The sequence below is a fragment of the Budorcas taxicolor genome, chromosome 1 (genome assembly GCF_023091745.1).
Source record: "Budorcas taxicolor isolate Tak-1 chromosome 1, Takin1.1, whole genome shotgun sequence".
NCBI lineage: Eukaryota > Metazoa > Chordata > Mammalia > Artiodactyla > Bovidae > Budorcas > Budorcas taxicolor.
In genome coordinates this window covers 148,642,591-148,657,136 of record NC_068910.1, presented here as the reverse complement: position 1 = coordinate 148,657,136, position 14,546 = coordinate 148,642,591, and the positions used below count along the sequence as shown (strand labels likewise).

At 37.2% G+C, this 14,546-nt stretch overlaps 1 protein-coding gene across 1 annotated transcript in view; it reads left to right on the top strand.

Moving 5' to 3' along the window:
• Positions 1 to 14,546, top strand: part of ATP11B (ATPase phospholipid transporting 11B (putative)) — a 106,995-nt gene that overhangs the window by 13,218 nt on the left and 79,231 nt on the right. The window contains exon 2 of the mRNA XM_052640502.1: positions 9,212 to 9,328. Within this exon, the coding sequence (XP_052496462.1) occupies positions 9,212 to 9,328 (117 nt within the window). The remainder of the gene's footprint in view (positions 1 to 9,211; positions 9,329 to 14,546) is intronic.

Sequence of the window (14,546 nt, the reverse complement as noted above, 5' to 3'; positions counted from 1 at the left end):
AAAACTCGAACAAAGATTGAGGGTGAACTTGAATTTTTACATGGAACGGGAGGTTCTCTAATTTGGGGTTTTTCTATTGAAATTTAAATATTGTAGAGGAACTGGCCTCTAAACTTAGATTTACAGGAGACTTTGTGGATCCACCTCCTATGCAGCATTAAATGAAGGCAGTACTTACCTACCAGTGTTTGATCAACTATTTTTCCAGCATATATTTGTAGAATTAAAAACAAAACAGCTTAGGAATTTATTATGAGACAGTGAAAGTCAAGTCTTAAGTAATTAGAGATACTGTCATCAGTCTTCATATAATGCCTTAGACCCTGAGTTCCCTCAGAATGTTTCCTGTAGATAAAGTTTGCAGTGATCTGGGGCAAAATGAGAAATTCCAGGTCAGTGTATCATGCACATGTCTGTCTGTCTGTTTGTGCGTCTTTGCTGTAACTTATATATGTCCTTGTTTTTGAGGACTGTGCTTTTAACTTCTTAAAAAAATGGCTTTTTATTTTAAAATAGTTTTATATTTTCAGAAAGTTTACGAAAATAATAGAGAATTCCTATACATTTTTCTCACCCAGTTTCTCTTATTGTTAACATCTTACATCCTATGCTATATTTATTATGCTAATAAACCAGTATTAATACATTGCTATTAATTAAACCCCATACTTTATTGCTAATTTTTATACATGGTGAAATAATCACCACAGGAAGTCTAGTTAGCATCCATCACCACACAAGAGTTACAGAATTTTTCCTTATGATAACTTTTAAAATCTACACTCTTAGCAACTTTTGCGTATACAATGCAACATTATTAACTATAGTTCCATGCTGCACATTACACCCTGTAACTTATTTTATAACTAGAAGTTTGTACCTTTTACTTCCTTCACCGATTTTACCCACTCCCCAAGCCCCACCCTGGCAACCGGGAGTCTGTTGTCTGTTATTTCTGTATTTATGAGCTTGGGCTCTTGTTTTTGGTTTTACATTCTATATATAAGTGAGATCATACAATATTTTGTCTTTTCTGACTGACTTTTTTCACTGAGCATAATGCCCTTAAAACCCGTCTGTGGGTTTAAAAAGATTTCGTTCTCTTTAACAGATGCCATTCTCTTTAGTGTTGTTATTGTTTAGAATTTTATGGTTGTCTTTGTAGATTGGTACGTATTTTAAGATATTAAATTTTGAAGGTACTTTGTAAAGGATATGTTTTGTGCATCAAGGATTCTTGTCTGTGGCCTCAGAATTGTAAACCCACTGCTTCTGATGTGCTGAGGAGGACCCAGGGAGCCATATCTTCATTGCCATTGTTTATGATTGTGAGTAGAGAAAGAGGAGCCTTAAAAATGTTTGAGAAATCTTAGTAGAAATTTGTTCATTCATCTATCTCCAATTTGGACACTACAGTTAGATTTACTAGTTTCACTTGTTATCCAGCCAGTGTTCAATTGTAGGTATAGATATAGGTAGATCAAGAAAATTAATTTAGGATTCTTGGTTACAGAAACCTTAAATTCTTTCTTAGTGAAATCTGTAATTTTAAAGTTTGATGTAAGCTAAAACTACTTCACAGATTTATTTTTATCATAAATGTCTCTGTGATTCTATACACAGAAGTCACCAGTTTAGCAAGTAAGAGACTGTCACAGTTAAATTGTGGCCAAATAGAAAACTTCTAATCCAGAAAAACTATGGTAAAGTCCCAAATGAGTGAAATTGATATATTTTTAATTGTAGTAAATATACTTAAACTTTGCCATTTTATCCATTTTTAAATGTACAGTTCTGTGGCATTAAGTACAGTGACATTGTTATGCAGCCATCGCCACTGTCTATCTCCTGAACTGTTTCATCTTTGCAGACTGAAACTTTATACCCATTAAACACTAATGCCCTTTTACTCTCCCCTCTGCACCTTGAATAAATGCCTGACAAAGTATGAATTTGTCAACTCTTATTCCTTATGTAAGAGGAATCATACAATTTTGTCCTTTTGTCACAGGCTTAATTTCACTTAGCATAATGTCTTCAAGCTTCTTCCATGTTATAGCATGTGTCAAAATCTCCTTCCTTTTTAAGGTTGAATAATATCCCATTGTACATAACCACATTTTGTTTATTCATTCTTATGTCAGTGGCACTTGGTTGTGTCCACCTTTTGGCTGTTGTGAATAATGTTGCCATGAACATGAGTTTACAAATATCCATTTGAGTTTTTATACAGAAGCAGAATTGATGGATCATGTGCATATTCTGTGTTCACTTTTCTGAGGAGTTGCCATGTTATTGCCGCAGGGGCTGCTACAGGGGTATGTTGGTGTGGGGAATTAGGGTTGGGGAGTAACAGAAGAGATAAGCTTCCTGTAAGAGATGACCTTCTTATAGTAAAGTATTTGCAAATGATTTAAGAATTTTAGAGAAGCTCAGTTCAGTCAGTCAGTCATGTCCGATTCTTTGCGACCCCATGGACTGCAGCATGCCAGGCTTCCCTGTCCATCACTAACTCCCAGAGCTTACTCAAACTCATGTCCATTGTGTCAGTGATGCCAAAGGTTACTCTATATTTTGAATCCTGTAGCTGGAAAGCTAGTTTCAACCTACCTCTGCAGTAGGAGCAGTTCTTGGAAGCCCAGACTGGTCTGATAGATGGCAGACTACCTTAAATCCTAAAATGAAAATTATGTAACATGATTCAAAAAGTTGAAATTAAATTATTGTGTTTACATCATAGACGTTTTAAGTTATTTCCTCTCGCCTTGCTTTGGGCTGTTAACAGTGTAAAATTATAATACCTTCATATAGATGTATTTTGGGCTTCCCAGGTGGCTCAGTGGTAAAGAATCCGACTGCCAATGCAGGAGACACAGATTTGATCCCTGAGTTAGAAAGATCCCCTGGAGAAGAAAATGGCAACACACTTCAGTATTCTTGCCCGGGAAATCCCATGAACAGAGAAACCTGGTCGGCTGCAGTCCATGGATTCGGAAGAGTTGGATACTACTGAGCAACTGAGCACAACACAACATAGATGTTTTTTATTTAAAGTCCATATCCAGAAAACAGTAATTCACTATTAATTTTGTAGATTTGGTAAAATACATTAAATCATTCTTCCCCAGAAGCATCGTTACATTGGAACATGTAGGCAACAGAAATCACTTTCTGTCATACAAGTGTGTGACTGAAATAAAGCTTTTGATCATTTCTTTTAATAACAGTGCCATTGAAGTTTTGATTCTGAAGCTTCTTTTTATGTTATTTTTCATGGGTTTTTTATTTGTTTTGTAGCTTTTTCTTTGTGTTTTGGAGGAGATAGATCACATACAAGAATGATTACATATATAGATTTGATCACTAAGCTCTAAAAATGTTCTCTTAGTTTTATTAAGGAAGTGTGACATTTAATTACAGGACTATAGTTTTAGTTTTTTCTTAGCTCTTATTTGTAATGCTTGTATTTTTTATACAATTTTTGAGATTTTTAAGAATAGTACAGAGGTTGGTATATTTGGTATGAAAATATGTTATGATTCATTTCCAAGTACTTCTTTTTGCCAAAGACCAGCTTCTAAAAATTATAAGCTGTTTTCTGGTTTGGTTTTTCTAGACTTCATGAGTTTGCTGTTACAAAAGAAATCTCTTTCAAATCAATCCCATGTGTTTTCCGTTTTTTCCTTGAATGCCATTGTGGGGCTTTTTTTTCCCATCTTAAATATTCATCCACTTAAAAAAAAAAATACTTGTGGTTTTTACATATGCTCACAAATCCAGACAAAAAGAGGTTTTTAATTTCATACTTTCTTAGAATATGTGAGTTTTAATTTTTAAATAAAAATTAAATTTGTGTGCTTCCAAAATCCTATACAGTTGACTCTTGAACAACACGGGTTTGAACTGTGCACGTCCCCTTATATGTGGATTTTTCAACAGTAAATACTACAGTACTGTAGGGCTGATTCCGAGCATGCAGAAGGCCAATTCTGAAGTTATACTCAGAGTTTTGACTGCATGGAGGGTCAGCTCCCCTAACTGCTGAGTTGTTCAAGAGTCAACTGTAGTCTACTTTTTAGCAGGTGCAAAAATCAGGATGGCTAGAATAGCATTACTGTATCTCAGTTCCTTTACTCAGGACAAGATGAAGTCAGAGAAGAAAGGAGCAAGCCATCCAAGATTCAGGGTGTGAGTGGATAGTCTGGGTGGACAACAGAAAGTGTAATATGCCAGAGGCTTCTGGACCCTGATGTGTGGCCTTAACCTAGTGATTAGGGAGTTCAGATTGTGCAGTACCATAGAATTGCTGATAATGCTTGCTAGAAATAGTATGAAACTATGCTTGAATTTCACACTAACAGTATAGTTATAGAATTAATTCTGATAAAAGGTATTTGTTTTGATTTCTGTTAAAGAAAGTAGAGGTGTTATTGAAATAAAGATCCTCTGTGTCATTTTTAAAATATGGAATACTGAGGTGGGTAGCTCAGTATAAAAACAAGACCTTAAAGTGGTTCTAGCTTTCTTTATGTCATCAAAATCTGTTGAAAACTATTGTGTCATCAGAAAAATACTTGTTCCCTGGTGGTCTAGTGGTTAGGATTCTGCGCGTTCACTGCTGTGAACCAGGTCGAATCCCCTGGTCAGGGAACTGAGATCCTGCAGTGCCGCCAGAATAAAAAAAAATTTTTTTAATGCGTATATACGCAAATTTGCATACAGTTTCAGAGACACAGACCTGAAGCCCTGCTCTGTCACCTTTCTCATTTTTGGACAGTTTTATTTATTTTTTTATTTAGTTCATGGCTACTTGAATTTGTGGCAGAGAAGATGATGTTCACGTATTCAAGTTACAGATTTAATTTCCATGAGGAACGCTTAGCTATCCTTATACTATAGTCGCAAATATAAAATCTAACTATTTGGTGTGTGTAAAAAAAATACACCCACATGTATATACATGCTATTGATTATAACAAGATTGGATAAGGTCATTGGAATTAATCACTGGAAAAACAATTCAGAATGCTCAAGTGGGTGTTACAGCATCTTTGGGAATAAGGAAAGACGTGCTAACATTATTTTCCTTTTGGTATTGTCATCTTATATGATTTCCTGGAATATGGTGAAGTGAATTTAAAATTCAGTTTAAAACTGATTTTTGAAACATTTCAATATATCTTCTTGAAGTAATTGTAGAAATCTCAGGAGTTCCAGCATTTGTGTGTGTTCACTGGTTCGTTCAGTAGAGAGGGATGGAGAATGATGAGCATTTGCTTCCTGTAAAGTGCATGCATTTATATATAGTATATTGATACTATGAAATACGAGAGGTTGTAGTACTAATGTCATAATATATTTTGGGGTAAGGTCTTTGTTTTTTGTGTAACTTTAGATGTACACAGTAATAATCTTGGGATTTAGCAAAAAGAATTTTGTATCCGTGGTTCTCAGTCTCAGTTGTCTTGACATCTTAAAGATTTATATCTTTATATCAGTTTGCTCAGATTTGCTCTTTTTTCTTTTATCTCAGAAGCTTTACATGCATGGTGTATAACTTAGGGTTTAGGTTAACATGATTACAGAGTGGATACAGAGTAAGTATGTGCCATGGAGTCTAGTGCTTCAGTTACCTGTGTGTGTCTCTTCTTGTCTTATGTACTGTATAGACAAACTTCTGGTGGGCCCTCTTTGAGAAACAGTCATAGACTGCAGCAGTAGCATTCAGACTGTTTGTTCATCTGTTTATTGTGTTGGAGCATATTATGATTTGCTTGCATATTTAATAAATCATATTATCTTTCATGGCTTAACGTAGTGCTTAAACTCAGTAGATAGTTGTTGATTGAATAAATGGTATACATCTTTTAAATGATTATGATATTCCAGATAGACTAGTGAGTTCCAACTCTGATTTTGAAACCTGCCTTTTCCTCCCAAGAATTATTATAGGGCACAATTATGAAATGTTTAAAGGAAAATTAATGAGGAAAATAAATATGTGCCACATTTTATCCTTAAACTGATTTTGAAATCAGATACATAATGGCACGTTCACATCCACAAAGTGTGGTCATCACTTTAAATAGCATAACAGATAAAATAAAACTTCATTTCTTAATGGTGCATACAAATACATTTAATTTGCACCATTGTGTGCTCGCTGTTTCTAAGATCACAAAGTAAATTGTTTAAAAACATGAACAACAGCCATTGAAACCCAAACATAGCACTGCTAATATTCTAATGTGCTAAACAAAATATTCCTCTAGGTAATATGGGAATCTCCACTATCCTATGTATGTCTGTACTTAGTGGAAATTTTACAGGGATGCCAAGCATGGAAAGGCAGCCACATTGCTTAGTAGATTACTAGCTTAAGAGCACTTAATTTATAAAAGTGGATCATTGTAGTTTATGAATACCAAGTTTAACTGGTCTCTTAATAATGTCATAATACTAGTAAATAGCCCTTGACCATCATGAAAAACATGTAAATCTAAGAAGATTTGAATCATTGCTGTTAGAACCAAAAAAGGTCTTGCATTTGGTGATTGCTTTCAACCTGTGAGCGCTTCACTATGGCTCAGACAGTAAAGACTGCCTGCAATGCTAGGAGACCTGGGTTTGATCTCTGGGTTGGGAAGATCCCTATAGAAGGAAATGGCAACCCACTCCAGTATTCTTGCCTGAAAAACTCCATGGACAGAGGAGCCTGGTGGGCTACAGTCCATGGGGTTACAAAGAGTCGGACATGACTGACTTTCACTTCAACCTGTCAAGGGTTCCCCAATCAAAGAAGTTTTGAAGATTTACTTGCCATTCTGCAAAAACGGAAATATAGACCAATGGAACAAGATAGAAAACCCAGAAATAAACCCATGCGCCTCTGGGTACCTTATTTTTGACAAAGGAGTCAAGAATATACAATGGGGCAAAGAGAGCCTCTTCAACAAGTCGTGCTGGGAAAACCAGACAGCTACATGTAAAAGAATGAAATTAGAACACTTCCTAACACCATACACAAAGATAAAATCAAAATGGAATAAAGACCTAAGTGTAAGACCAGAAACTATAAAACTCTTAGAGGAAAACATAGGCAGAACACTCGATGACATAAATCAAACCAAGATCCTCTATAACCCACCTCCTAGAGTAATGGAAATAAAAACAAAAGTTAACAAGTGGGACCTGATTAAACTTAAAAGCTTTTGCACAGCAAAAGAAACTATAAGCAAGGTGAAACACAGTCCTCAGAATGGGAGAAAATAATAGCAAATGAAACAACTGACAAAGGAGTAATTTCCAAAATACACAAGCAGCTCATACAACTCAATACCAGAAAAACAAACAGCCCAATCAAAAAGTGGGAAAAAGACCTAAACAGACATTTCTGCAAAGAAGACATACAGATGGCTAACAAACACATGAAAAGATGCTCGGTATCACTCATTAGTAGAGAAATGCAAATCAAAGCTACAATGAGATTTCACCTCACACCAGTTGCAATGGCCCTCATCAAAAAGTCCACAAACAATAAATGCTGAAGAGGGTGTGGAGAAAAGGCAACCATCTTGCACTATTGGTGGGGATGTAAATTGATAACAGCTACTATGGAAGGATGGTATGGAGATTCCTTAAAAATCTAGGAATAAAACTACCGTATAACCCAGCAATCCCACTCATAGGCATATATCCTGAGGAAGCCAAAATTGAGAAAGATACATGTGTCCCATTGTTCATTGCAGCACTACTTACAATAGCTAGAACATGGAAGCAGCCTAGATGTTCATCAGTAGATGAATGGATAAAGCAGTTGTTGTACATATACACAGTAAAATATTACTCAGCCATAAAAAGGAATGCGTTTGAGTCAGTTCTAAAGAGGTGGACGAACCTGGAGCCTATTATTCAGGGTAAAGTAAGTCAGAGAAAGATAAATATCATATACTAACACATATATTCAGAATCTAGAAAGATGGTACCAAAGAATTTATTTGCAGGGCATCAGTGGAGAAACAGAGGCCAGACTTATGGACATGGGGAGACAGGAGAAGAGGGTGAGATATATGGAGACAGTAACATGGAAACTTACATTACTATATGTAGAATAGATAGCTAATGGGAATTTGCTGTATGCCTCAGAGAACTCAGACAGGGGCTCTGTATCAACCTAGAGAGGTGGGATGGAAAGGGAGATGGGAGGTAGGTTCAATAGGGAGGGGACATATGTAGGCCTGTGGCTGATTCATATTGAGGTTTGACAGAAACAACAAAATTCTGTAAAGCAATTATCCTCAGAAACTAAATTTTTAAAAAATAAAAAAATTTACTTGCCACTTTGGAAAAAGAGTGCAATATTGTAGAAATGAAGTATCACTACTCTTGTCAAGACAAACCTTTCCACTGTAGATGATTACTAAATGTACCTTAATTGAATGTCTTCTAAATTTGAAGCCAGAATTGTAACATATTCATACATCCACATGTGAGAGAGTCGATTGATAATGTAACTAGCATGAAGAAGTGCTTGTAAAAGTTCTCTGGGAACAAAGCTCTTTGAAACCAAGTTGATCTGGGTGTAAAATAAAATGTAAGCCTTTGTCACCAGTGTTGACTAGGCCTTAGCTATGCTGGGCTTCCACATTACTGACTAGCAATCAGAAAATAACTAGGAAAAGAGAAAAGCAAGAAACCCCAGGAATGAAAGAGAAGGAAAGAAGCCTTCACGAACTTCTGTAGATCTGTATGATTATTCTTTTCTTGTGGTTGCATCTCTGGCAAAGAATGGACTATTTTTGAATACCAGAGGTTATTACCTAGTTAGTTTATATCTAAAGAAAACATACCTGTTTACTTTGAAAGGGGCTTCCCTGTTGGCCCAGCTGGTAAAAAATCCTCCTGCAAATCAGGAGACCTGGGTTTGATCCCTGGGTTGGAAAAATCCCCTGGAGAAGGGAAAGACTACCCACTCCAGTATTCTGGCCTGGAGAATTCCATGGACTGTATAGTCCATGGGGTCGCAAAGAGTCGGACATGACTGAGCAACTTTCACTTACTTTGAAAGAAAAAGAAATGGCTTAAATAGATTAACCCTATATGCAGTTCAAGGCAAGTAATAGGTATAATATGATCAATTAAAAAGTACCACCAGTAAAGAATCATGACAACTAACTTTGCTGACAATTATTTTTCTTTTGCTTTGCCTTAGGGTTTTGACCCACCCCATCAAAGTGACACAAGAACTATTTACATAGCCAACAGATTTCCTCAGTATGGCCATTATACACCTCAGAAATTTATAGATAACCGGATCATTTCATCTAAGGTAAGAATTAACACTTCTATTATTAAAACTGTGGTTATGTACTGTTTTGCTTTAAAAAGTGATTTGTTTGTGTAGTATACATTTATATCCTTAAAAATTCAGGGAAATGGTGGTTAGATGTATCTTAACCAAAATTGTAAACTGTAAAATAAAAAGAGTTGCTCGTTCCTAATGTCAGATAGCCAACATTCCTAAAGGTACCCTTAATTTAAACTAAGGAAGGAATTAAACTAAGGAAACTAAGGAAGCAATTAAACTAAGGAACTTATATTTATACCATATGCCAGGCACTATATTAGGTACTTCTTGTATTATTTAATCCTTACAACAACTTTAATATATGTTTAATGAGTGTTGTTATACTCATTTTATATCAGTTTCTCCAACTGAAGTGCTGGAAAATAATTTACCCAGGGATGAGTTAGGAGTTTGAGCTCAGTTCTGTGTGACTTTAAAGCCTAACTTCCTCCAATTTTATCATTCTTCTATAAACATTTTATAGTACAAAAGAACCTACTCATTCTTCCTTGTTTCATTTTTTTCCTGTGGCATTTTGAAGCTGTCTTAGTCTATTTTGAAGCTGAAGATTATAGAATAATGCTGTCATCTGTCATGATGGATATGTTTTCCTTGCTGTCTAATATGATAACCATTAGCCACATAGAGCTGTTTAGGCCTTGAAATATAGTATGTAATTGAGGAAGTTAATTTCTAATTTTAATTTATTTTAAATTGTCAATAGCCACATGTGACTAGTGGCTACCCTATCGGACAGAGCAGTTATAAAGGATGTGAGTCAGAAACTGAGGGTAAAGTTCTTTAAGCATGTTCTTGTTCAGTCACCCAGTTGGGTCTGACTGTTCGCTACCCATGGAGTGCAGCACTCTAGGCCTCTCTGTCTCACCATCTCCCGAAGTTTGCCCAAGTTCATGTCCATTGCATTGGTGATGCCATCCATCTATCTCATCCTCTGACACCCTCTTTGCCTTCTGCCCTCAATCTTTCCCAGCATCAGGGACTTTTCCAATGAGTCAGCTGTTCATATCAGATGACCAAAATACTGGAGTTTCAGCTTCAGCATCAGCCCTTCCAAATCAACAGGGTTTATTTCCCTTAAGATTGACTGGCTTGATCTCCTTGCTGTTCAAGCGACTCTCAGGAGTCCTCCAACACCACAGTTCCAAGGCATCTTTGAGCATGTGTGTTTTTTTAGTCACTCAGTCACGTCCATTCTGCGAGCTCACGGACTATAGCCTGCCAAGCTCCTCTGTCAATGGAATTTCCTAGGCAAAAATGCTGGAGTGGGTTGCCATTTCCTTTTCCAGGGTATCTTCCCCACCCAGGGATCAAACCCAAGTCTGCTGCATTGCAGGCAAATTCTTTACCATCTGAGCTACCAGGGAAGTCAGGATAATAGAGGAGCTTTAGATTAATGACATAGTTCTTAGTAAGTGATGGAAGAAATAAAAGTCCTTCTTGAAAAAAATTTTTTAAACACTAGGTATAATTTATATACAATAAAATTTACTAATTTGATGAATTTTGACAAATGTAAAGCATATGACCACCATCATTAAGATACAGAATACATTTGTCACTCCAAAAAGTTAGTGGCCATTCTCCCTTCTCTTCACCTCCAACAATAGCAACTGATCTGCTTTCTGTAGCTATAGTTTTGTCTTTTGTAGAATGTCATATAAATAATGCATACAGTAGGAGTCTTGAGTCTGATTTCTTTTCACTTAACACAGTACTGTTGAGCTCGATCTTTGTTGCTGCATGCGTCAGAATCTTTTGGTGTTAGTGCACATTTTAGTTGTCACCGTAGGTTTGGATAGTTTATGTTCTGAATTTGGGTCATTTTCCTTAGAGGGTTTCACTGCTAGTATTTTCTCCTTAAGTTTTCAGTTGCTTTTCTAGTCTTGAGCTCTAAATCTTGGTTGTATTTTGTTGATAAGGGAGTAGTTTTCCCTGCTCTTTGACTGCCATAGCTATGTGAGTTGGATGGTATCTCCAGGCTAAGAAGCTGTTGCTTGTAATTCATACACCTTCATTTGTAATTTTTTTTAAGTTAAACTCTCTTCATGTTTCTATCTATATTTTGGACATGTTCCAAGATTTTAAATAGTTTGTTTTAATCTAGTTTTCATAATTCTTATCTGCTAGGAGTTCACTTAAATTGTCTTATCTGCTAGGAGTTCAAAAGGTTGCCTGCTAGGAAGGCAAAGTGAACTTTTCAAAGTTCACTTGAAGAAAGTAGGGAAAACCGCTAGACCATTCAGGTATGACCTAAATGAAATACCTAACAATTACACAGTGGAAGTGAGAAATAGATGAGGGACTAGATCTGATAGATAGAGTGCCTGATGAACTACGAACGGAGAGTTTGGGACATTGTACAGGAGACAGGGGTCAAGACCATCCGCAAGAAAAAGAAATGCAAAAAAGCAAAATGACTCTCTGAGGAGGCCTTACAAATAGCTGTGAAGAGAACGGAAGAGAAAGCAAAGGAGAAAAGGAAAGATACCCATTTGAATGTAGAGTTCCCAAGAATAGCAAGGAGAGATAAGAAAACCTTCCTCAGTGATCAATGCAAAGAAATAGAAGAAAACAATAGAATGGGAAAGACTAGAGATCTCTTCAAGAAAATTAGAGATACCAAGGGACCATTTCATGCAAAGATGGGAACAATAAAGGACAGAAATGGTATGGACCTAACAGAAGCAGAAGATATTAAGAATAGGTGGCAAGAATACACAGAAGAACTGTACAAAAAGTTCTTCACAACCCAGATAATCATGATGGTGTGATCACTCACCTAGAGCCAGACATCCTGGAGTGTGAAGTCAAGTGGGCCTTAGGAAGCATCACTATGAACAAAGCTAGTGGAGGTGATAGAATTCCAGTTGAGCTACTATCAAATCCTAAAAGATAATGCTGTGAAAGTGCTGCACTCAATATGGCAGCAAATTTGGAAAACTCAGCAGTGGCCACAGGACTGGAAAAGGTCAGTTTTCATTCCAGTCCCAGAGAGAAGCAATGCCAAAGAATGCTCAAACTACCACACAGTTGCACTCATCTCACATGCTAGCAAAGTGATGCTCAAAATTCTCCAAGTCAGGCTTCAACAATACTTGTGCCATGAACTTCCAGATGTTCAGACTGGTTTTAGAAAAGGCAGAGGAACCAGAGATCAAATTGCCAACACCCGTTGGATCACCAAAAAAGCAAGAGAGTTCCAGAAAAGCATCTATTTCTGCTTTATTGACTGTGCCAAAGCCTTTGACTGTGTGGATTACAATAAACTGTGGAAAGTTCTTAAAGAGATGGGAATACAAGCCAACCTGATGTGCCTCTTGAGATATCTGTACACAAGTCAAGAAGCAACAGTTAGAACTGGACATGGAACAATAGACTGGTTCCAAATAGGAAAAGGAGTACATCAAGGCTGTATATTGTCACCCTGCTTACTTAACTTATATGCAGAGTACATCATGAGAAATGCTGAACTGGAAGAAGCACAAGCTGGAATCAAGATTGTGGGGAGAAATATCAATAACCTCAGATATGCAGATGATACCACCCTTATGGCAGAAAGTGAAGAGGAACTAAAGAGCCTCTTGATGAAAGTGAAAGAGGAGAGTGGAAAAGTTGGCTTAAAGCTCAACATGCAGAGCACTAACATCATGGCATCTGATCCCATCACTTCATGGCAAATAGATGGGGAAACAGTGGCAGACTTTATTTTTTGGGCTCCAGAATCACTGCAGATGGTGATTGCAGCCATGAAATTAAAAGGTGGTTACTCCTTGTAAGAAAAGTTAGGACCAACCTAGACAGCATATTAAGAAGCAGAGACATTACTTTGCCAACCAAGTAATTGTCTAGTCAAGACTATGGTTTTTTCAGTAGTCGTTTATGAATGTGAGAGTTGGACTGTAAAGAAAGCTGAGTGCCAAAGAATTGATGCTTTTGGACTGTGGTGTTGGAGAAGACTCTTGAGAGTCCCTTGGACTGCAAGGAGATCCAACCAGTCCATCCTAAAGGAAATCAGTCCTGAATATTCATTGGAAGGACTGATGTTGAAGCTGAAACACCAATACTTGTGGCCACCTGATGGGAAGAACTGACTCATTTGAAAAGACCCTGACGCTGGGAAAGATTGAAAGTGGCAGGGGTAGGGGGGAAGGGGACGACAGAGGATGAGATGGCTGGATGGCATCACTGACTCAATGGACATGAGTTTGAGTGAACTCTGGAAGTTGGTGATGGACAGGGAGGCCTGGCGTGCTGCAGTCCATAGGGTTACAAAGAGTCAGACAGGACTGAGCAACTGAACTGAGGAGTTTGCAGTCTGCTGATAGTTGAAACTGAGTTTCCTGGAAAACTTTTGAGATTAAATATCTTCATATGAATGTTTTGATACTCAGTCAAATGTAGTAGTATTAGGTTTAGTGTTTTTGACCAGGTTTCAGAAATGTAGACTTTTAAATAAATGTTGCCTTTTTTCACATACCTGAAGACTGTCTTTCTCATCACTCCTCTATTATTATTCCACTACTGCTTTTATAAACTTCCAAACCAGATTACCTGCTATTCCGTAAACTTGTGTTTAACTTTCCTACCACGTTGCCTTTGCTATGATTTTGTTTTGATAACCTCAGTTTTTAAGAATATAGGTTGTATATTTTTGCAGAGAATGTAGATTTCATGTTTTTTAACCATATTTCAAGAATGTAGATATTTATGTATGTGTGTGTGCATGGTCAGTCGTGTCCAATTCTTTGCAACCCTATGGACTATAGCCCGCCAGGCTTCTCTGCCATGGGATTTCCCAGGCAAGAATACTGGAATGGGTTGCCATGCTCTCCTCCAGGGGATCTTCCGGACCCAGGGATTGAATCTGCATCTCCTGCGGTGGCAAGCAGATTCTTTACCATTGAGCCATCAGGGAAGCACAGATATTTATATAAGCAGTGTCTGTTTTTGTTTTATTTTTTGACCACAATTGAGCCTGGCTTCTCAATGTTCCCTTTTACTACCTTTCTCCTCTATTATTTCCCTAGACTCTTTTCTGACTGCGTTATCTTCTATTCCACAAAGCCAAGATGAATTTCCCTGCTCTCTGCCTTTGTTCATTCTTTCCTTCCTTCCTGAAATGTTCTCCCCCTGTGTGCCCCCTATTTTCAGCTTGTGAGTGTTCCTCTCTTGAAGCCCA